Genomic DNA, 24,337 nt, shown 5'->3' with positions numbered 1-24,337 from the left:
GTCAATTTGATTTATACAGTCCAATATCCCAAATATCCTCTGTCCCCAGGCCCTCGATTCTGATAAGGAAAGACCATAAAAACCTGAAACAGGGAAAAAAAATGAAAGACGCAGCATTGTGACCAATCAGGTTATTTGGCGGGACTCAAAAACGGTGCAGTAAACCTCTCGTCCTGGCACCTATCTGACCCCAGGTGTGCACCAGGTGAGATGAGGTCAAGTGAGGTCCAGCGTCTGGGCCAGGTGGTCAGAGACATGGATGGTCAGTTCGGCTCAGGTGTCTATTATAGCACAGGACAGACGGAAGTGTCCATTTCCTGTCTTCCCTCCGGGGCAGGATGGGAAACTAACACCGGCCCCCAGCAGCAACACCAGTCACCTGGTGGCCAGCCTCGGCACGAGCTGGAGGGTGAAGTCCACCCGCCTCAGCACCAGACCTGTGGTCATTATATCAAGCTTTCGATACAGGAGCTGGATGGTGGTTCAGTCGGGAGAACGTCTAACTGTTTCATCTGTCGGAAGTGTTCTCAGGCAAGATGCTGACTCTGTCTCGCTCAGCTCAAGGGGTTATGCTTTGTTTCTTAAAGGAAACTCTTATCACATTATAACATAAATGTAATTTGCAATAAAATAAAACAAAAACATCAATAAAGCGGGAAAATAAATGCTGCTGTGCCACTCAGACAGCCACAGAGCGTCAGGACGACAGACACGAGACGTCGTCGATAAGGCCGTGACGTCCGCAGCTAAACATTCGCCTCCTCGTTTTACTGACGCACTTTTAGTCTCAGTTTAGCCGTGAAAGTAAAATAATGTCGTAATTTACAGATGACGTCGTTTCAGTAGTTATAAGATTGTATTCGGAAGTCTGAATTCTTAACTTTGGCCCACTCCTCGACTATGTGAGTTTAACCTAATTAACCTCTGCATGCCTTCAGTTTGGCCTCAAATTAGTGCTGCAACTCTCCTCCTAAATGTCCCAAATAAAGTTAGCCACTCGATCATCAGTTGATTAGTAAAACTATCAACCGTTTACGAAAGCTCATTAGTTTTAGCGCTATCCTGTATAATTAAATCTCCCTCTTTCATCTTTTTTTCACGACACTTCCCTCCTTTCACCCACTCCTCCCCCTCCTCCTCCCCTCTGCAGTTTTCCCCTCTTTATCCCGTCGTGTTTACCTTTCTGATGCCATTAACCCTTTTCAGGCCGTCTCATTTCTTCACACAGTCCTGCCCAGCCTCGTGTGACCAGCCATAGCTCGAGTTTGTGTGTGTGTGTGTGTGATGTGTGTGTCTGCATGTGTCTCGGAGGATGCATCGATGTGTTTGTAGAAGTGCTTGCAAGGGTGAGAGGAGAGCCCTCTGTGGGTCACGGCCCCCCTGCCGCCCCCAGCCACAGTGATACAGTAACAAAGGGGGACCCCCTGATAGTCCTTTATACCCCCTCAGCAAGGTCAGACACAAAGACCTGACCGGGCTGTTCTCAGCCTCGCTCTCCCTCAGGAACACGCTGGTTCCGCAGTGGCGACGCAAACTACCAAAGTCTGCTCAAGTTTGAATTATGAGGGAAAATGTTGTCTCATTGCTATTCTGTTTTTTTTTGTTGGTCTGATATACTGGAGTCATTTATTTGGATGGTACTCTGTGCTGTGATTTCTGGGACTGTACTGGTCCCACAAACAGATTCCATTCAGAGCGGAAATGATTATTTGATAAATTAGTCACTGACTAGTTTGATCATTCATTGACAGTTTCTTTTAAGGACATAAAGCCAGACTTTTGCTGGTTCCAGTTTCCCAAATGTGAAGATGTGATGCTTTTTCTTTCATGTAATAGTATATTAAGTATCTTTGGGTTCACACTGTTGGGAGAATGAAACAAGCCATTTGAATACAACACCTCAGGCTCTGTGATATAAATATTTTAGAGTGAAGTTATTCTCTGAAGAAATTACAGATTCATCTTCATAAAAAAAAAAAAATCCAACGTTGGTTGCATTTATTAAAACATGCTTCAAATATTTTACTGCCTCTGTCTGTTTAATGTTTTTCAATCAATGTTTGTCCTGTTTAAATATCTTCAGATTGAAATTTAAAACCAGTACTTTACTGTTTGTTGCTGCGACTTTTCACATCTCACCTTTTAAATTGACCGTGTGCTCCTGAAAGGAAGCTGTAGCCTGTTAGGTGGTCAAGTGTGGTTAGCTAAAAAAAGTCCACCTCATCCTCCTATGAATAATCATTTTTGCTCCATTTAAACCCTCTCAGGCCTCCTGCCATAACCATTTAGCCAGAGATGATCCATCACTCCCTCCCAGGCTGCATTACATAGTCACAGGTTTAATGGCAGCCGGCAGCGTACTGGCAGGGTTCATGTTTCGGCCATCGCCCCCGTTCTCGCTCTCAGTGGGCAGAGACTAGCCGACTAGTTTTTTGTGTGTGTCCGTCTTCATGTCTACGTCTCAAAGTCAAAGCCATTGCTCACGTTCATGGTGGTAAATGTAAAGCGAGTGTGTTCTGTAGGCGGTGAGACGGTACCTGGAATGTCCGTTGGGTCACAGTGAGTGGTGTTGCCGAGGTACTGGCGTTTGTTCTATAAGGCGGTAACGCTCCAATGAAGGGTGGTGCGCTCCAAACACACAGACCCTCCCCCGACGGCGCCGGAAACAGGCCCGACCCTTGCCCCTTCCGTGTACACATATGTACATGTTACAAAGCAGACTACTGAGTAGTGAAGGAGGGAAGCGGCCATTGGAGTGTATCCACCGTAACGGGGCGGACTAGAAGTGGAAGTGAATCAGGTGGAATAGCCACGGCCAATTGAGTAATTACATATTTACATCTGCATTGAGCGTGTTTGTTTTCAAGCTGTGAAGATGGGAGAAACTTTGTTTCAGGGTTAAAGTTGTGTTTGATAACGTGAAGGAAGTCTTTAATTAATCCAGTCTGCGTCCTACTTCCTGTCACCCGACATACATATTTCGGTACTGTGAGACATGCTTGCATATGTTTTAAGGAAACAGTAGGATCCGAATTAGGATTGAGCATTTTGACAATACATACTGTGAGAAGATTATGCCGAGATATCTTTGGTTGTATTCAGCCATTGTGGGCACTGTTATAAAAAGGAACGCTGCTTTATGAAAATATCCGATTTACTAAATCTTTGCATAAATGTGATGAAGAACTTTTATTTGTTTATAATTCACCAAAAACCCGGAGACCCTTAAATACTTCATCTAAAAAAACCTGTTTTGAATTGACCTCCCAGAGCAATTGCTTTATGTTGATAATAACAATATGATGGAAGATTTTAATTCGTAGGCTTTAAATAAATAATTATTACTGCTGAACGGCTTGGTCTGTGCACACATGGACATTTATTTATTACAAGTTCTTGGCTGAATTATTGCATGTTGTTAAATGTGTGTCTGTTGTTGTTTTCCAGCGTGGTGAAGGTTCTGCTGGAAGCCGGTGCCGACCCAAACACCGGCGATCACTTCAACAACGTTTACGACACCTCACGAGAGCAAGGCATCCACTCACTGGAAGGTAAAAGAGGAAAAAAACCTGTGTGTGTGTGGTTGCTATATTACACATATGTGTGTGTGTGTTGAACCAGATATTATGAGACATTATGATTTGCATAACGATTTGCATATATGTACATGTTTCATTTCTTCCGTGTTATTTGTTTTCTATGTTCTGTGACAAGTAGTGTGTGTTTTATTTGTTTTTCTTCAGACAAGATATACACACGCATGCACGCACACACACACACACACACACACACACACACACACACACACACACACACACACACACACACACACACACACTATAGCCCCCCAGTCTGTGTTGGGTTTCTGCAGACATATTTATATGGGATATGTATATTGCAGACATTTATATGGCTGTCAGGTTTGGGTCCACGTGGGGCCGGTGTAGCGTGGGGAAGCGTTTCCCAGACGCACGCTGATGGATGGGCTAGGGGGGCCTGTGCGACGCTTTATTGGGTTAGCTATGATTATCCCGCCCTGTCTCTCTCTTTCTCTTTCTCTCTCTCACACACACACACACACACACACAGAAACACTGCAGAGAGATGGTCGGAGAGGTGGAGAAAAAGTGCAGGATGGATGGAGGAAGGGTAAGACTGATGAAGGAAGGAAAAATGAAGGGAGGAAGGCAGTGAAAGAAAGCGAGGGGAAGGAAAGAAGGTAGAGAGCCACGATGGATGGAGTGAGGGGGAGGTTAAAGATGGAGGAGAAGGAAGAAGATGTGGATGTTGGGAGGGAGGGAAGGAGGGAGGAAGGGATTGGAGGAAATGGGTGGTATGATGAGGGAGGGAGAGGCGAGGAAGTCAGGAAATGGATGAGACAAAGTTATTGGGATAGAGGGAGTGGGGAGGGAGGAAGAGGATGCAAGTGATGAAAAGAATTGATGGATACTGAGGAGGAGAGGAAGGAGGCGGAAAAAATAAAAATGGATGATAGAGGAGTGGCACGAGATGAGTGCTCTTATGAAAAAGAGAAGTAAGGAGAGAATGATAGACTATCTCTATTATTAGTAAGGAGCACAGCAAAGGAGACCCTAAAACACAACTCACATTATTCCTATCACGTCGGACAGTTGAGCTTAAATCTGTGAAAATGAACAACTCTTCCAACGCTGGAAACAGGAAAGACAATCTTGTAGTCTGCAGTGTTATCATTGTCACAATATTCCGGGCTCTACTGTAAATAGATTAAAGAAAGTTATTCCGGATTTAAAGACTCAAAACTATCTCAGTCAGTTGTTGATTCATCATACTCATCTCTTCAGCTCCCCAAAGTTTACCGGTTGCGTATCTGATTTGATTCGTGCCTATCCCATTTCCATCTTTGAGGGCTTTGTCTCTTTTGTCTAATTTTCTCGTTAAAAAGAACATGCTCGAATCTGAAATTCACTAACCCAGCAGGCTTTTTTCTTCTTCTTCTTCTGTAAACCAATGCTTGTTCTTGTCTCTCCGTGTATCTGTCTGTCGCTCCCCACAGTTCTTGTGTCCAGAGAGGATGAATTCAGCAGCAGGCTCAGCAGCAGGGCTGGCTTCCGTGGTTGCACAGCACTCCACTACGCCACACTGGCTGATGACCCACGCACTGTCCGCATGCTGCTGGAGGCCGGTACGTTGCACCCCAACCACCCAGAACCCCACTTTAGAGTCCACAAGGGACCTCTGAGGGTCTAGATAGCTACACGTGGTCCGCAGTTGTTACATCATGATGGTATGAGTTGAATCTCTTAACGTGGACCTCTTTAGGATCTGTGTTCTTTTCCTATAGCTCATGTTTCTGATTTAATTGTGTCGTATCGAAGGTGCTCCATCCTCGGACTAAAGGATTTGGAGGATGGAGTATCTTTGCATCCACCGCTTAGATAAACCAAGTCCCTCATGAAAGAAAACTGCTCTCACCTGAACTCAGTCTCAACTAAAACCAACTGACTCAATTATATTGTTCACCGGAAAGGAAACGTCCCAGTGATATAACTCATTATCTGTATCTGTTCTTAGACTGGATAGTACTCAATCTATGTATTAATTGATTAAGTTGCTTACCTTGTTTAGGTTATGTTTTCAAGTTTCACTGATATTTGGTGAAAAGTTTGGTCTTTTTTTTCTTTTCTTCTTTTTTTTTTTTTTTTTCAAACCCCATTACATTTTCACTTTTTAAGATTGAAGTAAAATTCAGGCCTCTGACCAGTTCCTGCTGAATTTTGTAGCATTTTGAATTTCTGGTTAAAAAAAACATTTTGCCACTCCTTTGACCGAATGGTCACTTTACTTTCATGGTCTGATATTCTGCTTTTATAGGATAAGACTGCTTCTATATTGTTAAAAAATGCCCCAAAATGACTAATTCTAGGGTGTGATTTATTTATTTGAGAAAACAAATGACAAGATTACCCATAAGGACACATGCCAGGCTCCTTACCTTAATGTCTGCTATCCAAACTAAATGGTTCTCATTCTGCCTTCAGCTTTAAAAAGCTTTCCATGTATCATCATCTTATCGCTTCCACCCCCCGAGTAATATAAACGGTATTACAAAGCTCATTTGAAATTGATCACTTGTTCATACCCCCTCTCCATTCACCCCCATTACACTCGCACCTGTCGTTGACTCAGCTCCACACGCACACACACACACACACACACACACACACACACACTCATGGACCCTCAGGGCAGAATACCCCCCTCAGTATCCAGGCGAGCGGCTCTTAAACAAGCTAGTCCTAGTTGAACTGTGACCTCCACACAGAACGTGCCCATGGGGTAGCTCCACAGTCACAGGATGTGTGTCTTTGTGAGTGTGTGTATATGTACGTACATGTCTTTGTGAGTGTGTGTATATGTACGTACATGTCTTTGTGAGTGCATGTGTGAGCTTTTCTCCATTTCATGAACAAAAAATATTCATATATTCATGTATGCTTTTATCCTTTTGATACGTTTAAGTTCGCACACACACATTTGTAGTTGTTGCGTTTTTAATCTAAAAAACATTTCCCCATTTTTTTTTTTGGGGGGGGGGAGATCAAGCACCCTAACCTCCATCACCACACACACACACACACACACACACACACACACACACACACACACACACACACACACACAAGCTAGTATTAATGTCTTGTTTATGTTTATGATGGATGGTGCATCCAAAGCTCTGTCTGCCTGTCTCTCCCGTCTCACCCCTGCGTCAGTAAGCACTCTGTAGGCTTAAACAAATCACTTCGTCTAACTCAATCAAATGTTCTGCAGACGCATTTTTGAATTAAAAAGGTAAGAAATTTCACAAAGCAGGGACATTTGTTTTAAGTCAATCAGATTAAAGATGGGGTGGGTTTTTGCTCGCCCGACTGGGCCGTTGCTGGTTTGGCGCCACCATCACAGCCAATAACAGTCACAACGTCACACACTCTCAATCACCAACACATTGCTGTCCATGTGCATGTGTGGGTCTGTGTGAATGGGAGAATAATTAAAGACTTTTACACGCATTTTTAATGCATTTGATTATTCTTGACAAAGCTTGTGTCACTTCTACCGTCTTTTTTTTCTTTAATGCAATTCCTCCTTGTCGCTTCCAATCAATCTTTTTTTACATCATCACAAAAAACCTTATAAACTGCCACAGCTTCAGGACATCTGTGTGGATTTGGGTTTGTTTTTGTGTGTGTGTTTGTCCTCTGAGGGAGGGTCATCTTCCCTTCATGTATGTGTCCAGTGTGTGTGGATCTGTATGGAGTTGCGTGTATCCCATACTTTGTTATTTCCCTTGTGTTTGTGTGCGTCCATGTTAGTCTACCAGCCGCGGGTTTGCTCTTTTGGCCTTAGCCGGCCCGAGACTCGCATCTCCATCCATCACAGTCTCCAGGCCCAGCCTCGGGCCTCTCTTCGCCCCACAGTCCCTCACCCTACCTGCGTAGGCTCCCTAGCTCCTCCCCAGGCTCCACATCAGGCCCGTGGCCACAGGCACTCAGTAATGGGCAGCTCCGTAGGTGGTAGGAGGCCGGAAGAGACACACATGTTCACAGACGCACACAATGCAGATACAAGGACACACACACGCACACACAAGGCCAGCAGGGGCTCTCTCCCACCAGCTGCAGTGAAAGAGAGGGAGGAGGAAATAGGAAAGAGGAGGGGACTCCTAATAGGCATAACTAAAGCACTCCTAATGAAGGGATCCTGTGTGTGTGTGTGTGTGTGTGTGTGTGTGTGTGTGTGTGTGTGTGTGTGTGTGTGTGTGTGTGTGTGTGTGTGTGTGTGTGTGTGTGTGTGTGTGTTGATCCTGTTATAAAGGGCTATGGCCCAGAGGGTTGGCCTGATATTAAAGCCCTAAATGATGCTATTTATTATGTCCAATGTCTGTCTGTCTCCGTTTGTGTGTGTGTTGGGGGGCTGTACTTTATTGCTTTCCTCCCTCATGTTTGTGTGTGTGGGGGTGTAGTGTTGTATAGTCAGGATCGATAGCTTCGTGAGCAGGTCACAAAATGTAGGGGTTTATCGATAATCATCACAGTGATTATTAGTCTCTGCGGTCGGTGCTCAGAGCAAGAGGATCATCCAGCACCTGTAATGATTACATACTCTGTTACAGTCTTCCCGTCTGTCGCTCACTAACTTCAAATGGGTCATCTGGCTCTTAATGCAGCATTTAACCTCCTGAACGTTCACTACAGTGGCCATTGATGGGGTTTTTATGCATCATTTTCAGATTTGGTACAAATTACGTCCCTCATCAGCTGAAAGGATTCAGTGGTGACCTAATATACTCTTAATAGACCCAATTTGAATATATCTTCAACGAGTATTGTCACAATTTGTCAGATTTATTTAATCATCCTGTATTCTCTTAAAGATATTTCAATGTATTCCCAGCCAACTATAGTTAAAGTGACACGTTTAATGTCACTCCAGTGAGTTTACAAAGTTCTTTCCTACTTATCCTCTTTCACGAGTGTCAGTAGTGTTTCAAGGCCCTTTCACACCCATATTTTTTGGGATGGTTTGGGCTTTCAGACCAACTACAGGAAGTCCGGAAAAAGGAAAAGCAACGCAGCCAAACCAAATGAGCCACAGCAGCACACATGCAGAGGTGGAGACCAAATGTTTAATTGGACATTTGGTCCGACAACTTAAAAAAAGAGTCGGATGGAAAACATTAACAAACATTCCGGCTCTTTAAGAAGATTTATCGAAAAGATGAGAGAGAGGATACAATGGGACGTATAAATGTTATATTTTATTATACTCAGGAACCAAAGCGTCATAAAACAAAGATGCACTCCAGTTTCAGTACATGAGAGTTTTTGACAGTTTGTGCTATGGATACATTTTGGTCACTACCAGAAAAGGCGATGGCCTGGAAGTGGACCTGTGTCGGCTGCCGAGAATCCCCTGTTTACCTCAGTTTCACATTTGTATGTGTGTTTAGTGTCACTTTAGTTTTCATTTCATTCCACTATCTATTGTATTTTGTTTTTGTCTTTGTAACTGAAGCGATGGAATCGTTCACGTGTTCATGTCGAGGCACGTGTGGTGAGGTCAGGGCAGAAGGCACCGCTAACCATCCTCACTGACAAGTCCCGGCACACTTCACATGTGCTGTGACAATATGGCTCTTCCTCATTTACACGCCGTCGCCTTAAAGATCTGTCTCACACAATTTTTCCTCCGTTTGACCCCTGCAGCTGCGTGAAGTGTGTGCCTCAATGGCCCCCAACCTGCAACAACCTGCAGAGCGTATAGATTGCATAATAATCCAGGGTGTTGGTGTGCGGGTGTAGGGGTCAAAGCATGTGTTATTGGCACGCGTTGCAGATATGAAACCCCCTACAGAGCCATTACATCGCGTTTTTGCTTCACTGCACATAGTCTCGGTGACCCCTGAACCCACGTGACCTGTAACCCTAACCTAACTCTCTCTATCGATGTGTTGACCCCCCTGTTGAGGTGTTGTGCATTTTCTTGTAGCACTTGCAGCTAAAAAGATACAGGATATTTTACAAAAAAAAAAAGAAATATCATTCTGTTGTAAATTCCAAACCGTTTTTTGTGTAGCTATGTTTTTTTCCCTAATGTATGACCTGTCTGTGTTTGTGTGTGTTGCATGCTTGCATACAGGTGCCAACCCCCTGCAGAGCAATGGTTTGGGACACACCGCGCGGTCCTACGCAAAAGAGGGAGAAGCAAGCACACTACTGCAGGAGTTTGAGGGCAAGGTATGACGTACTCGTACAGACACAAACTGCTCATTTAGATCTTCCGTACCAGCTGTGCAGAAAGAGCCAGCAATTAGTACATCATTAGTTTCCATGCACACAAATGTTTTGATACTGTAGTCGCTTTGTGTGAATGACTCGCCGTTCGTCACTCAGTAGACATCTGTGTGATTTCCTTGCCTTCGTGCACACAGACACACTCTCCTCAGGAGGTCTGTGTCCGTCTGCTGACTGAGTGACGGGTGCTATTGAGTATTGGAGTGGTGAAAGCTGGTAGAGGTTAACTGGGGTTAAAAACGTGCTGAAGAAAAGTTGGATTATATATTCACTTTATATTCATATTGTTATATGGCACTAGATATAACGCACAAACTTGCAGCAGTCAAATGATTTAAAATATTGTATCTTCAGAAAACGGTCATCCCCAAAATATTACACAGTATTGATCAAGATATTTGGACTAGAAAATATTAATAAAATAATGTATTCATCCAGACCCTAAAATACATCAAACTGACATTGTATTCAGTACTTTTTGCACATGTAAAGGCATTAACATCATTAAAAAATGGTTTAGCAACACACTAAGAATGCTATCAGTAAAGTGTAAAATAATCAGTTCTTCTTTGTGGAAGATTATCTTGAATAGTTTTTTTTCCTCCCAATTGTTAAAATGTGATTCAACGTGAACTGAGGGTGATGTTGAGCCTTACGTTTTAACTGAATGATGAGTGCAGGGACCCCTCACTGCTCAGCTCTTGGTAATTCACAGGTCTGTAGTCGTGGAGGTGGGATCAGCTGTTTTCTTAAATAAAACTTGAGTTACCCGTAGTTATCTACCAGCTTGACAGCAGGCCAAAGCTAAGCAAGATGGAGAGAGAGAATAAACCGCCTGCTCCACTGCAGGGTGAAAACCTGGAGTCTGAGAGGACAAAGAGAAGAGGATGAATGAGTCATGGGGTGGCTGCAGAAAGAAAGGAGAGACACTGAAACAAATAAGACGTGGAAATAAAGGGAAAGATATAGAAAAGGGATCAAATCAGCAGAAAAGAAGAAATGTGTGTCAGAGAAATGAAGGCAAAGACAGATAGAGAGGTAGAGTGTGTTAAAGAGGAGGAAGTTGGCGGTAGGGAGGGAGTAGTAGAGAGACTGAAAAACACCACAACCCTTTTTGTAGGGGAAAAGGGGAGAAAAGGCTTTATTGTTTCTCCTAGAAGGGATTCTGAGTTTGAAGCTTTCGGTCATAGCTTTGTACAACAATCTTGTGTTTGTTCATTCACTCTAAAGCTGTGAAGGTGGAAAGAGGAGATGAAGAGAAAGAGGAGTAAAGAGGGGCAGACTTAAAAACTCGTCAATGTCTTTCCCTTTTGATTGTTGATACGTCTCCCTTCTCTTCCTCATTCATTGACTCTCATCTTATGTTCTTTACCTCCATCTAGTTCCAGGAGGTGCAGGCTCGGCGGGAGGCGGAGGAGAGGCGGAGGTTCCCCCTGGAGAGGAGGCTGAAGGAGTACATCATCGGACAGGAGGGGGCCATCAATACTGTGGCCTCAGGTAAACACACACACACACACGCACACACACACATAACATTATATATGCAGCTAATGCACATTGATGCAACACAAAACTAACAAGTGCACATAAATACATGCATAGCCTTGTTTCCACATTGCTTTTCTTTCTTTCTTTTCAGCATGTCTCTGTTTTGCACTCCCCTCCTTTTCCCTTCCCTCCCACAGTAGGCGGGTTCAGACAGACCGGCGGAGGCTGTAATTGGTTAATTGTGATGAATGAGCTGTCTGTCAGGCATACACAGGTGGTGTGTGTGTATGTGCGTGTGCGTGTGTGTGCGTGTGTGTGTGTGTGTGTGTGTGTGTGTGTGTGTGTGTGTGTGTGAGACAGCTGAAGAGGCCAGGCTTGGAGCCGCCAGTTAACACGATTACAGAGAGAGGAGACATACTACAGACCTCTCCCCCATCTCTCTCTTTTCTCTCCCCCTTTTTGCCCTCCCCCTCTCTGTCTCTCATCCCTTTTCTCTCCTCAATGTCTCCCTCCATCTCTCTCTCTTTACCCCTCGATCTTCATCACACCCACTCTTTCTCCTTCACCCTTCCGTCCTTTCCTACTTCCACTCTGCGTTCTCCGCCCTCTGCATCCTTCCATCATCGTTCCTTCATGCTGTGCCGTCCATCTCCCTTCCTGGAAACACAGAGTCAGGCCCGAACAGGTGGAAGGCAAAGTGATTGAGACCGGAAGAGAAAAACAGATGAGACGGGGGGGTACAACTAATGGAGACAATGGGAGACAAAACAGGAGAGCTGATGGGAGGAGATGGCAGAGAAGTGGCTGAGAAGCAGAAAGCTCAGAGCATTGAAAGAAAGACAAAGAGAGCGAGTGTAATGCATAGAGAAGAGGAGGGAGGATGAGTTAGAGCACAATAACACAGCCGACAGTAAAGAGCTGATATTACACCAGGCATCCATGGAGGCCATGTATTGATCCGCAGATGAGAGAGAGCAAGAGAGAGAGAGAGAGTGTGTGTGTGTGTGTGTTCAGATAGGGTTCTGCAGCGAAGGAAGAGGCTGTGTATTATTTTTATGATCTCAGACAGATTTGTGAAAATAATCAACTCGCTCCCAAAGCTAGAAACGGATATTATAATATGTAATGTGTTGGTGAGAGCAAACACTCCAGAGTTTATAACCAACAAGAGAACAACTTGGATGTGTGCCTCCAGACTTCATTAAAAAAACAATACATAACTACAAATACAAACTATAATTGTCCATAAAGCCAAATACAAATGGTTGAGCGTTTAGTGTCAGTCTGTTTTGCTGGGAGTCAATGAAGGAGGAGGGAATCGAGGGACGTGTAGTCTTTGGCAAGGTGATGAATGATTGTTGTTATCAAGGCAAATAGTCCTGAATGCCATAAAAAAGTCACCACAGTGATAAAGAAACAGCTTATTGATTTCTGAGAAGTATTACAGTGAATATATCAAACACACACACTGAAAGAGAGCAAGAGAACATGTGGGATGACTAAAAGAGGCCAAGAGGCAGACAGGGGATCCATCTGCAAAGATATATTCAAAAACACACGTTGTCTACTGTGTATGTTTACTGCAAAGATGAGCCGAGCAGGAATGAGCCAAACTCTGGCAGAGTCAGAGAGGGGAAGTAGAGATGAGGAGATGAGGAGATGGACCAGGAAAGAGCGGATGGCATTTACTGGAGATAAGGAGACAACAAATGAGAATGTACCGATAAAGAGAGAGCTACACACGACCAGATTATGTAATCACAGAAGATACACATGCAATAATATATTTGACGACAAATCATGAGTTTTTTAAATAATAATATAGTGAAAAACGACCATGACGGGAAGAAACCTTTGTTGAATGTCAGCACTTTTACTTTCTCCCTATATTTCCTAAATTGCTCATACCAATTAAAAAATTTGAACATACATATTTACTTAACAATGAACATGAATCAGAAAAAAGCAAATCCTCAAATTTGAGAAGTGGTAAATGGCAAATATTTGGCATTTTTTTCATGATGAATTACGTAAACTATTAATTGTAGATATCCTACATTTTGATAATCAAATCTATTTCTAGCTGCTATTGATTACACTATTAGAAAATAGCTTTGTTTGTTTTTTTCATATTTTTGGTTTGTTGTCATGACTCTAAAACCACCCGAACTCCTCATGACGAACAGCTGGCCTGCAGCAAGATACACAACCACACACCAAGTACAAATACACTAACTTACACACACACACACACACACACACACACACACACACACACACACACACACACACAGACACACACAGGAAGGAGGTTAGATTGATCCAGGTTTAGCTCTCAGGGCTAAGAGTTATTGAGGAGAATCATCCCTCTGTAATCATGTTAGAGCCAACCAGACCTGGAGAAAGAAGGGAAGAGAGAGAGAGAGAGAGAGAGAGAGGGAGAGAGGGGGAGAGAGAGGGAGAGAAAGGGAGGGAGAGGGAGAGAGGGAGAGGGAGAGAGGGAGTTCATTTGTTTTGTGTCTCCTTCCTTTCCTTGTTGTTGTCGTCAGGGTCCTCTGAGAAATGTCAATGTGCCCTTCTGTCAAAGTCGGTCTCAATCAGCTAAAACACAAACAGAAGGTTACGCTGTCATTCACACAGCCGTAGATAAAGCAGACAGAGCTTTGGAGCCCCTCTTGTCACTATTCATCTCTGTGTCCATCTCTGACACACTCGTTTGTTTCTCTGTCTCCTTATCTCCATCACTCCTCTCTCTTTCCCCTCTTTATCTCCTTCTCCATCCTCCTCTTTCCTCTCCTTATCTTCGCTCCTCCCGCTGTCTTCTTCTCTGCCTTGTCATCTCTCTGCCTCCCTCATTCTGCCGCTCCTCATCTTCTCCCTGCCAAGCATCTGTTCTCTATGATTATCGGCTATTAGTGGCCAGTTTAACACTCAGATCTGGTGTCTGTCGTGAGGTATTTCAGCTTCACTGCATCACACAGAGACATGTTGGTAAACGATTGACAGGACACATACTGTAGCTTTGGCGGTTGCAGGACTGAATAGAAGTTTGGGTTCCTCTGTATTGTCTTTAGCAACTTGGCCGCACTTTTCTCCAGACACTTGTTGCATTATTTAAGCTTGTGATCACCAACTGTGTGGCTAACTATAATGTGTTTTTGCTGAGAACTCTTGTGTCTTTGGGGACAGTTGGCCAGAAGCTGACATGTTGAGAAGAAAACATGGCGTGTGGATAAGAAATGGTCACAAAATCTAGGACAAGCCTGCCGACCTTTCAGTGCTTTTTTACAAGGCTTTGTGTTCCCCTGTGATTCAAACCGACTGGGTTTTAAGATGTGAACGACGTGCAGGACCAATGTTTTAACTGCTTAAATTTACGATCCAGAGGTTGTCAATTAGAAGCTGAAGACAGACATAGTGTGCGCGGCTGCATGATTTGTGGCACTATCAGGCTAAAATAAGTATCACAGTTGTCAACATTGAACATTTTAATTATTAATTGCAGAATAATATTAGGTTCTCGCAACAGAATTCATCTATTGCCTCCACACGGCTCTCAACATGGCGACAGCTGAGCCGGCAGCTCGAAGCTAACGGTGCCAACAGTCCTCCGATAGACTTTACTCCTCATTGTCTTACAAACAGTTGTTTCCGGCTCGAAATATCAAATTAGCACCTATAATAAATTAACAATAATATATTACTAATTGCATGAATCATTTGGCTGTACTTAACAACTCCTAGTTCATGTTTAATGAAAATTAGCATTGGTTTGAGGTGGTTTGGGTCTGACGGTTATTGTAGAAACAGCATTATTCTATTTGTGATACATTTTTGTATTGATTTTCTAGATATGCATATAAAGGAAGAAGTGTACACTACATGTACATAAAGATACACATGCACATAACCATACAAATAGATAAATAAATAAGGGTATATATGCGTATACCTACACATACATATATACGCACATACATACATATGCACCCTCATATATATATATATATATAGTATATACATAACAGCATTATTCTATTGAATATTTTGTGTTGAACACATTTAAAATCTAAAGCAAAACCACGCAGAGCATGTTGTGTTTCCAGTGCAGCTGATAGACGTTGATATGCTTACATTAGGATACTGACTCTGATGCACCTCAAGCAGCAAGGTGAAAGGTAACAGCATTGTGTATTATCTAAAAGTAAAGTGAAATGAAGAAAAGCTTAATGTATTTGTTACACAGGATCATGTTGACTCCCCTCCGCGCTGTACGAATGATCGCACATCATGTCTGCCGGCATCAGTACCGAGAGGTCTTGGGGTGGATGGGCAGCTATTAAAAGGAACACTTTGGTGTCAGCTTCATAACGATTGAAATGCTAACTTTCCCTACATACATCCACCCATTTTATATACCTGCTCATCGGGCCTCTCAGCCCCTAAAGGTTGGGCACATGGTGACACCGTCTCAAGGCAAACGCAGAACAAACAATGACAGACATCGCTATGAGCAATTTAGAGATTGGAAGCTAGAAGGAAGCCACAGCGAGAACCCTAGACATTAAGGCCCCGGCCTGCCAGTGGATTCATACCCAGGGCTTTTTTTGTTGTTGCTGAAAGCAACCAATAAGCCATTGTTTACTTTGATCCTTTTGGCAAAACCCTGCTCAGCTGTGCTCTGGTTTCGGCCCCGGGCTTTCTCAACAGCTTCAGATTTGGATGAGTTTGTGCCAGTGTCTGCTTCTTTGTCGAGTGGCTGAAACCACGGGCCAAATACACTCTTTACTACCCTCCGATCCACCTCATCATCTTGTCTTTGTGTATGTGTGTGAGTGTGGTTGCTGGGGTGATGGCAGGGTTGGGTAGGCACTCCTCTTTAAGCAAGCGTGTGTGTGTGTGTGAGGCTGCGATCCATGCTAAACTGATTTCGCCATGGCCGCGCCAGGGAGGCTAACACAATTACTGTTGGCTAATGGCCCCACTGACTGAGGGGGGAAGAAGGCAGCGTGGGTAGCTTTCTGGAGGTCTCTCATCTTGCTCTCTTGCTCTGTTTTCTCTCTTCTGTCTTCTTTTCTCCCCCCCTCTCCACCAAATGTCTTGACCCTTTTCTCATCCCTGCTCTCTCGCTCTTTTATCATCGTTTCTGGGATACCCATCGCCCTCGGGTCAACCCGATTCAGACGGGTGAAACTTGGAATCCTCAGTGCAAAAGCAAAGTCAACAAATGCAAATGGCTGAAATAGTAATCCTCTTTTTCTTTCTCCCTCTATCTGTCTCTGCAGCCATCAGGAGGAAGGAGAATGGTTGGTACGACGAAGAGCATCCTCTCGTATTCCTCTTCCTCGGCTCATCAGGAATCGGTAAATCACTCTCATCCTTCCCACCAATCCCCCCCCCCCCCCCCTCTCTCTCTCTCTCTCTCTCTCTCTCTGTTTCTCTCTCTCTCTCTCTCTCTCCTTTTGATCTCATGAAACAAAACAAAGAAAGAAAACCTCTTCAGTGTCTTGAAAGTATCTGCCAAAATACACAGAACACTTGAGTAAGATAAATTTCTGAAGTTTGTTGAACACATGCGGAGTGTATTTTCCTCCTGCCCGTCTGCCGATTTCAAAAGAAACAGAACACACAAGACAACAAAAGCATGTTGTCACACTGTAACATGTAAACACAAACCGGGGAGACTAAGGAGTCAGTGAAGGAGTTTGTCTCCACGTGTCATTATTTACCATAAGCAGTAAAATAAGACTATAAACCAGCAGTTTGGACTGTTTCGCACATCTACCTATTGAATTGATTAATTGCAAGGGTCTTGATTCTATAAAGATTTTTAAAGAACTTAAAAAGAGGGGCTGTATTTGAGTAATTAAAGACAAAAATCGGAGAGAATATGAGACTGCCTCTTCAATCTGGCGTGTTTATTATTCCTACAGCCGGCACACTAAGAGGCTGGCTGGCTAATGTTAATGTTTGCAAGTTAGCTGGTTTAGTAAGCTAAACAACCTCAGTCAGCTATTTTATTTGGATATAAGGATACATTGCATCATTACAATGTGGTTAGTAGTATGCAAAAGAACAATGATTGATTGTCCGTTCAACATCATTTTCACGCATGCACACACACAGTAAGACTTTTGTCTGAAAAGACAATTTCGTGGGTAAGAATAGTTTGGATTGGAAAAGAATGAGATCATTAATTGTATTATGGATGTACTGTGTATGTTACATTACATTTTTAGGAGCAGTTACTAACAACAGCTTCTGTAAACATTTTAATGTCACAACCTGTCTGACTCGGGAACAGCTTGGCAGTGTTGCCGGATTTAGTCCCGCCCACAAAGACTCTGATTGGCTCGCTCATTTCTCAATCAATTTTCCTTCAGGGGATAATAAAGATAATCATCCATCAATTTCCAACCAGGGAAACTACAGACGATCTGAAATCACTGACAAAATGTGTGATGTGGGCGGCAATTCTGAGGTCATGAACCCGGCTAGTATCTGGTGTAAGCACGAGTGTGTAAATGAATACACAGTAATACACAAAGCACAAAATCTATAAAGATGGTCAAGTCCAGTTAAGATGATACAAAACAAATAAACACTCACATTTATGAAAGCAGTTCATTGTGCATCGAAGTTCAGAACTAGGATGTATGCGTATGACTCGGGACCAATCAAATTCAAACCAATCATTTTTTTAATTGATCAGTATTGGCTTTATAAAGCGACATCCATTCCTAATCCGTAGTTTATTGCAGCTCGTAGAGCTCTGGGTGCACCAGCTGTCAAAAACAGCTCATTGCACTTTAAAACACCGGAGGAAACCTTTTGCTGGTGCACGCCGTTGAGAGTCTCAGACCAACACTACAGCGGTTTCAATTAAAGATATCCACTGGGGATGGTGGGGATGAATTGAGACTGTCTAAATTCAGTCTGGACTTTTCTGCTACAACAGATCCACACTGACACTCCTCGGTCTCAAAAAAGTTAATTATTTTTAGTCGTTTTAAAAAGGGAAAGTGGGCATTGTCTAAGAAAAGCTCACATATCCTCAAACAGCTGCAAGTGTGTGTGCTAGTGAAGGAAAGAGGGAGATGGAGGGATATTAAGGGCTAGATAGATGGCTAAAAAAGAGGGAGATTGTGAGATGACAGGCCAGAGAGATGGATGAAGGAGAAACGGTGTTCATATTCTCTGTTGCCTTTAGCGACAAACAGTGGCCATGAGACATCAATATTAAACACAGCAACAAGACACACAGCCTTTCACACACACACACACACACACACGATCATCATACGCATACCAAACAGAAGACATCAATATTGCATATGAGCATTTATATGCAGAATATTTTAGCGACAAACATAATGTGTGCTTCTGGAGCGCAGGAGATGACTGGGACTGAGGCCAGCACTTAGAGAAGGAGAGAGATCGTCCTCCTGTCTGAAATGAATCAGCTTGTTTTCATAAAATCTCTGCATACTGATGTATTCCAAAAAAGCAGTGACTGTTTTTTATATTTGTATTTATACCAATATTTAAATGGGGGCAGGGTTGTTCCTGTGTACAGCTAAATAATGACACCATGTCTCTGTTCTGGTTGACGTCGGCTGACACAGGAAAGACAGAGTTGGCCAAACAGGTGGCTCGCTACATGCACAAGGACGTCAAGAAGGTATGTTATGAAGCATCATACACACACACACACACACACACACGTATACACCAGGGTTAAAAGGTGGGGAAAAAACAGGTCCTCTCATAGATATAAAACATAGATTCATTTAGTGTCTCTTCCCGCCTTGAAGAAATGACAGAGAATTAAATTTGTGTTGGTTTCCATGGTAACTATTAGTAGCACATGTTCAACGCGGAAAAACGCACCAATACGGCAACATGTTGTGGTCATTAACCCATCGTGTGATTGCAGGGTTTCATCCGTATGGACATGTCCGAGTTCCAGGAAAAACACGAGGTGAGACACTTTCTCCGAATGCACGTGTGTGAAGTCAGGAAGTGGCCAAAGTGTGTGAGCGTTTCTCACGAGTGAGTCACACTTACTGTGTGGAGTATGTTGCTCTGAGAGAGGTTCGTTCAATTCAAAAGAGTGTTACAGTTGCATCACTCTGCTGCAGATGACTTGTACTGATGCATTGGATTAACCCTGTTTATGTTCTCCTAATGGACACAAATTAATGCTGTTTTTGCCCTATTTTGTGAAGCTTTGGATATGAATACATTTAATCAGTGAATCAGAGTTATGTTACGATGCTCATGAAGCACATCTAATCGTTTCACCTCAGTATTTTTATTCAGTGGTTACTTTTAAGTGGGGTCCTGGGGAAAAATACTATTTTTGGTACATTTATTTTGTGCACCCTCTCTCCCTCATCTCTCAGGTGGCAAAGTTCATTGGCTCCCCGCCGGGATACGTGGGACACGAGGAAGGGGGTCAGCTGACCAAGCTTTTGAAGGCGTGTCCCAACGCTGTTGTCCTGTTTGACGAAGTAGACAAAGCCCACCCTGATGTTCTTACTATCATGCTGCAGCTCTTTGATGAGGTGTGTAGAGCGCATATATCACACCTTTATCTTGAAGTTACATTCATCCTGTGTTTCTGTTTGACATTTCTGACAAATGTAACATTAATGAATTGATCTATCGTTCCTGCTGTTCCCCTCTCAGGGTCGCCTCACAGATGGAAAGGGGAAGACCATTGAATGTAAAGACGCCATCTTCATCATGACGTCGAACATTGCAAGCGAAGAAATCGCCCAGCATGCACTGCAGCTTCGCGAGGAAGCTGAGATGGTCAGCCGCAGAAAGCTGGCCGACAACCTCGGTGAGAGAAGCACACTAACACATGCGTACTTAAAAATGCAATCGTAAGCTCCACGAGTAGCAGCAGCCTTCATACTGACTTGCATTTGTACGTACGTCATATGCTACTGCTAAATAAATTGTTGGGAAACACGTTAAAACTCAAAGTCGGGACTCATCACAGCGTCATGCAAAACTATTTGGATCAACATTTAAAAAATGTTCACACAAACTGTAGTGATTTGGCGCAACACTGTAAAGACATATCGAGCCATCAGGTGACGAAAGTCAAAACTGAAATTATTGTTGATGTTGGGATTTTCCTCAGAGGAAGTACAGAAAGGTGATGACGTCAAAATCTCTCGACAGTTTAAAGAATCTGTGATTCGACCGATCCTGAAGGTAATTTACAAACACACTTACACTCACACACAGATAAAACACACTTTGCTGTAATTTCTGTGTAATGTTGCAGTTTATCTATTTGTTTCTCGACATCAGTGTACTGTAATTGGTACCGAGAGGTTTCAGTTTTAATTGTTGATTGCTTGGTTCCTCTCCAGGCTCATTATCGGAGGGACGAGTTTCTGGGTCGGATCAATGAGATTGTCTACTTCCTGCCGTTCTGTCACTCAGAGCTCCTGCAGCTGGTCAGCAAAGAGCTCAACTTCTGGGCCAAGAAGGTATGTAGCGATGGGGAGAGACGGGATTTCACCGTCTTCGCAGCACCCAACATTTTTAGGGTTGGGCAATATTGAAATTCCCCTCCTGACGATATTGCTTATAAGAAAACGACGATATACAAAATGATTGTCCAAAAAAAAGCTGAAGAGAGAGTGAAAGGATACACATATTTCGCAATGTCCTTAATTGGCAACAATGTATCGGCAGTAAGTGCTATTTTACACAAGAGCATGCTGGGATATAAGTAAGGGCCACATGGGTAATTACTGTGGCAGTACCGAATAGTTGAAAGCTTCTAAAATTATTATTATTTTTTATACACTACAACAATGTGGCGAAGGCTAGAGAAAGCAAGAAACAAAAGAGAAAGACTGTATATAGCGCAAAATTCATAATAGGCGTTGCATAATTGAAACTCGTTCTGTTATCGTGGCCAAACAATATCGTCATATCGCCCAAGCCGACTTCATTTATATCATGGCTGTCCTCCAGTGGGCTGGACGCCCCTCCAACTTCATCCTGCAGCCTCTGAGCTGTGCAGGAACACGCAGATCAATATTATGTGCCGCTACTACTCACTATAATGTAATTACAGTATTTAACATGTGGAGCCTTCATCAATATTTAATTATTAATATTACATCTGGTGTCCTGACATCCAGCATGGACCCTGCAGGCAGCTCATAGGAACCTGACTCATGACTTTTGCATTTATCTTGTGTGTGTGTGTGCGTCTGTGAGCCTGTGCGTCTGCGTGTGTGCGTTACTATTTGTTATTGTTTCTGTTATCTTTAATTTTTTAAGTGTTCATGTCTCATAATATCTGGTCTCTGTCTGAATGTGGCAGCGGAGCTCACAGCCGAAATCTCATTATTACAGAATCCCCATGAGCCCTTTGTTTGTCACTCACTTATATTAAATAAATGAAATGTTTAGTGCCATCATTATTGCCTTTAATATGGTATTTGTAATGCTGTAATATTAGCGGTTCCATCTCTGGAGTAAAACATGGCACCGTATTTATTGAATGGAGTGTTAACATCAGGAGCTAAATGAGCAGCTCTGATCGCTACTATTGACTGGTGTTTGATTAAAACTCATTAAGGGCTTGTTGATTAGCACTGGCAGACATGCTGCTTGACAGTATCGCCTCTCTCTGATTTTTTTTTTCTCCTTCTCCAGTATCCACTCTTCCTGATTTGAGTGTTTATGATACTCTTATCTGCTGAAGGCCAACGTCAGCACACACAATGAACCTCTTCTCTTCCCTGTCTATAGGCCAAACAGCGCCACGGCATAAACCTTCAGTGGGAGCGCCCGGTTCTGGACCTGTTGGCGGACGGATATAACATGCATTACGGTGCACGCTCCATCAAACATGAGGTATGCCAATGCTTGAACACACTCAGTGCCACACTAGGTTGTCTGCAAAGTGTTTAAGGGATTAAAATGATAGTATATACGTAGATCCGGGGGAAACTCTGCTTGACGAGCTTTGCAGCAGACCAGGAGAGCAAGCAGGGGGTGAAGTTTACAGACAGTTTGGGTCGTAAACTTAATGTTATTGTGCACTTTCAAATAAGTGGTTAAGATGACATGTTTAAACTGGTCAGGTTTGGTGTGAAGCCTGTCTGATTATGTGTGTGATTGGCAGAGCCGCCACATCCCGAGATCTCAGCAAAGACATTAGTAAAATGTTATATAACTGGTCGGGGTGTTTTCTGAACTGCCTCACCACTAACCTCGTCACCGATCACTCAGGTTGAGCGGCGGGTAGTCAACCAGTTAGCGGCGGCCTACGAGCAGGAGCTGCTGCCCAAAGGCTGCACGCTGCGTCTGACCGTCCAGTCAGAGGACCGGAAGGAGCCGAGCGCGCCCAGTCTGCGCCTTGAGGTGGTCGGAGAGGACAGCTCATCCAGAACGCTGGACATCCGTCCGCCGCTCAGCCCGGATCACTAGCACAACACAGAAACACAGGATTTATCCAGATATATACGCACACTTGTACACTATTATCACACACATCATCATCATCATCATAGTGTCAGGAGGAAGGATGGTTCTTGATGGATGTTACCAATAAAAGTACCTCTGATAAAACACATCACTGCCTCTCTGTTTCAGTACACGCATGCAGTAATTACATGCCAACTTTTACGCAATATGCAGTAGAATATCTGCCAACAGTGTGTGCTGTAGACAGTGTATTAAGTCGGCCTACTTGACCATTAAAGTTTCATATCAGCTGGGACTGATGTCATGATCTGTGCACACAGTCTCAAGTGTAGGGGAAGTAGACGTGTGGCATGTTGCAAAGGTATCAAAGAGGCTTCAGCGTGCCGGTGCGGCTTCATGAACAAACATCTCATCATCGTATTGCTGAAACAAAAGCTTTGCATCATTACGTTTGTAGAAGCCTTCTGTTGATCAACCTAGCTGTGACGTAGTGGTGAAGTTAATGTCCACTTTATAGTGTAGAACGCTGAAAATAGACAAATTATTTAATATTTATTAAAGATATATATATATATATTAGTTAAGTGAACGGCAATAAACAGAGGTATATCTGACAGTGTAGGCATAATTGCAGTTTTGTTTTGTCAAATGGTAAAATAATAATGTATGGACTTAGTTAGGAGAATTTTAATGATTTGCTCAACTTAAATCTTTAAAAAAATTAAAAAGTAATTTGGTTTGAGGAACGACAATGTTTTGCGAAAATTTGACAAATAACCGGCACTTTGAGTTTGTCCGTTGGCTGTGAAGAAGAGGGGAATATTAATAATTGACCAAAGATAGTTTGACGTTGCCTCAGATTGTTCCCTGTGTTCACTTTCACGCACATTTCACTCACCAGCAGAGCTTCACTGATAAATGTTCGGAAAGACAACCTGCTTATTCATTTCATTTTAGTAAAGAATGCGTAAGTGGAGAAATACCAAATGTATAGCAGCCCATTTGAATGATGGGTAATAAAACTGCCTTGTGAATTGTTTCTGTTGATGCATGTTGATGTAAAAAAGTCTCGTCTGTCACGACCGCGTGTGCTGGTGCTGTACAGTGTCATAAAGAAATAATATTGAAAGTGTTGTTTCATAAATGTTTAAACGGCACGTTGACGAAGAGCCAAATGTGATTGAGCTACATTTCTAATTCTTGTCTCCCAACCTCCACCGTGTAAATAAAGTCATCACAACAAAAAGGGAATTCCTCTGTTTTTTTGTTCTGTTTGTTTTGCCCTGACACTCCTGATGGATTTGTTTGTGTGAGAGTGTGCGTGTGTGTGTGTGTGTGTGCGTGAGAGAGAGAGAGACTAGTGCCTGGGTGGGAATTCTGCAACAATAACGCTTGTCCACCTTGTGAAACAACATGACAGGGGAATTTCCTTGGAATTCTGCTCTGTGTGGGGGTCTGTGTCGGACGCTGGGAGGGAATGCAGCGCGCTAAATGCTACAGAAATGTAGAACACATCTCTCTCTCACACACACACACAAACACCCTGCAGG

At 43.2% G+C, this 24,337-nt stretch overlaps 1 protein-coding gene across 1 annotated transcript in view; it reads left to right on the top strand.

Moving 5' to 3' along the window:
- The window catches only part of clpb (ClpB family mitochondrial disaggregase), a 30,131-nt gene extending 6,108 nt beyond the window's left edge, over nucleotides 1-24,023 (top strand). Inside the window, exons 4-16 of the mRNA XM_079224389.1 lie at nucleotides 3,448-3,551; nucleotides 5,036-5,164; nucleotides 9,679-9,776; nucleotides 11,216-11,330; nucleotides 16,607-16,684; nucleotides 18,947-19,002; nucleotides 19,258-19,302; nucleotides 19,727-19,888; nucleotides 20,013-20,169; nucleotides 20,476-20,549; nucleotides 20,711-20,830; nucleotides 22,110-22,214; nucleotides 22,593-24,023. Coding sequence (XP_079080515.1) covers nucleotides 3,448-3,551; nucleotides 5,036-5,164; nucleotides 9,679-9,776; nucleotides 11,216-11,330; nucleotides 16,607-16,684; nucleotides 18,947-19,002; nucleotides 19,258-19,302; nucleotides 19,727-19,888; nucleotides 20,013-20,169; nucleotides 20,476-20,549; nucleotides 20,711-20,830; nucleotides 22,110-22,214; nucleotides 22,593-22,790 — 1,441 coding nt within the window. The 3' untranslated portion in view covers nucleotides 22,791-24,023. The remainder of the gene's footprint in view (nucleotides 1-3,447; nucleotides 3,552-5,035; nucleotides 5,165-9,678; nucleotides 9,777-11,215; nucleotides 11,331-16,606; nucleotides 16,685-18,946; nucleotides 19,003-19,257; nucleotides 19,303-19,726; nucleotides 19,889-20,012; nucleotides 20,170-20,475; nucleotides 20,550-20,710; nucleotides 20,831-22,109; nucleotides 22,215-22,592) is intronic.
- The last annotated feature ends 314 nt before the right edge of the window (nucleotides 24,024-24,337 follow it).

This window comes from Taurulus bubalis (assembly GCF_910589615.1).
Source record: "Taurulus bubalis genome assembly, chromosome: 10".
Taxonomy (NCBI): Eukaryota; Metazoa; Chordata; class Actinopteri; order Perciformes; family Cottidae; genus Taurulus; species Taurulus bubalis.
Note: the sequence above shows the minus strand (reverse complement) of the source record. Positions and strands in the feature narration are given on the sequence as shown.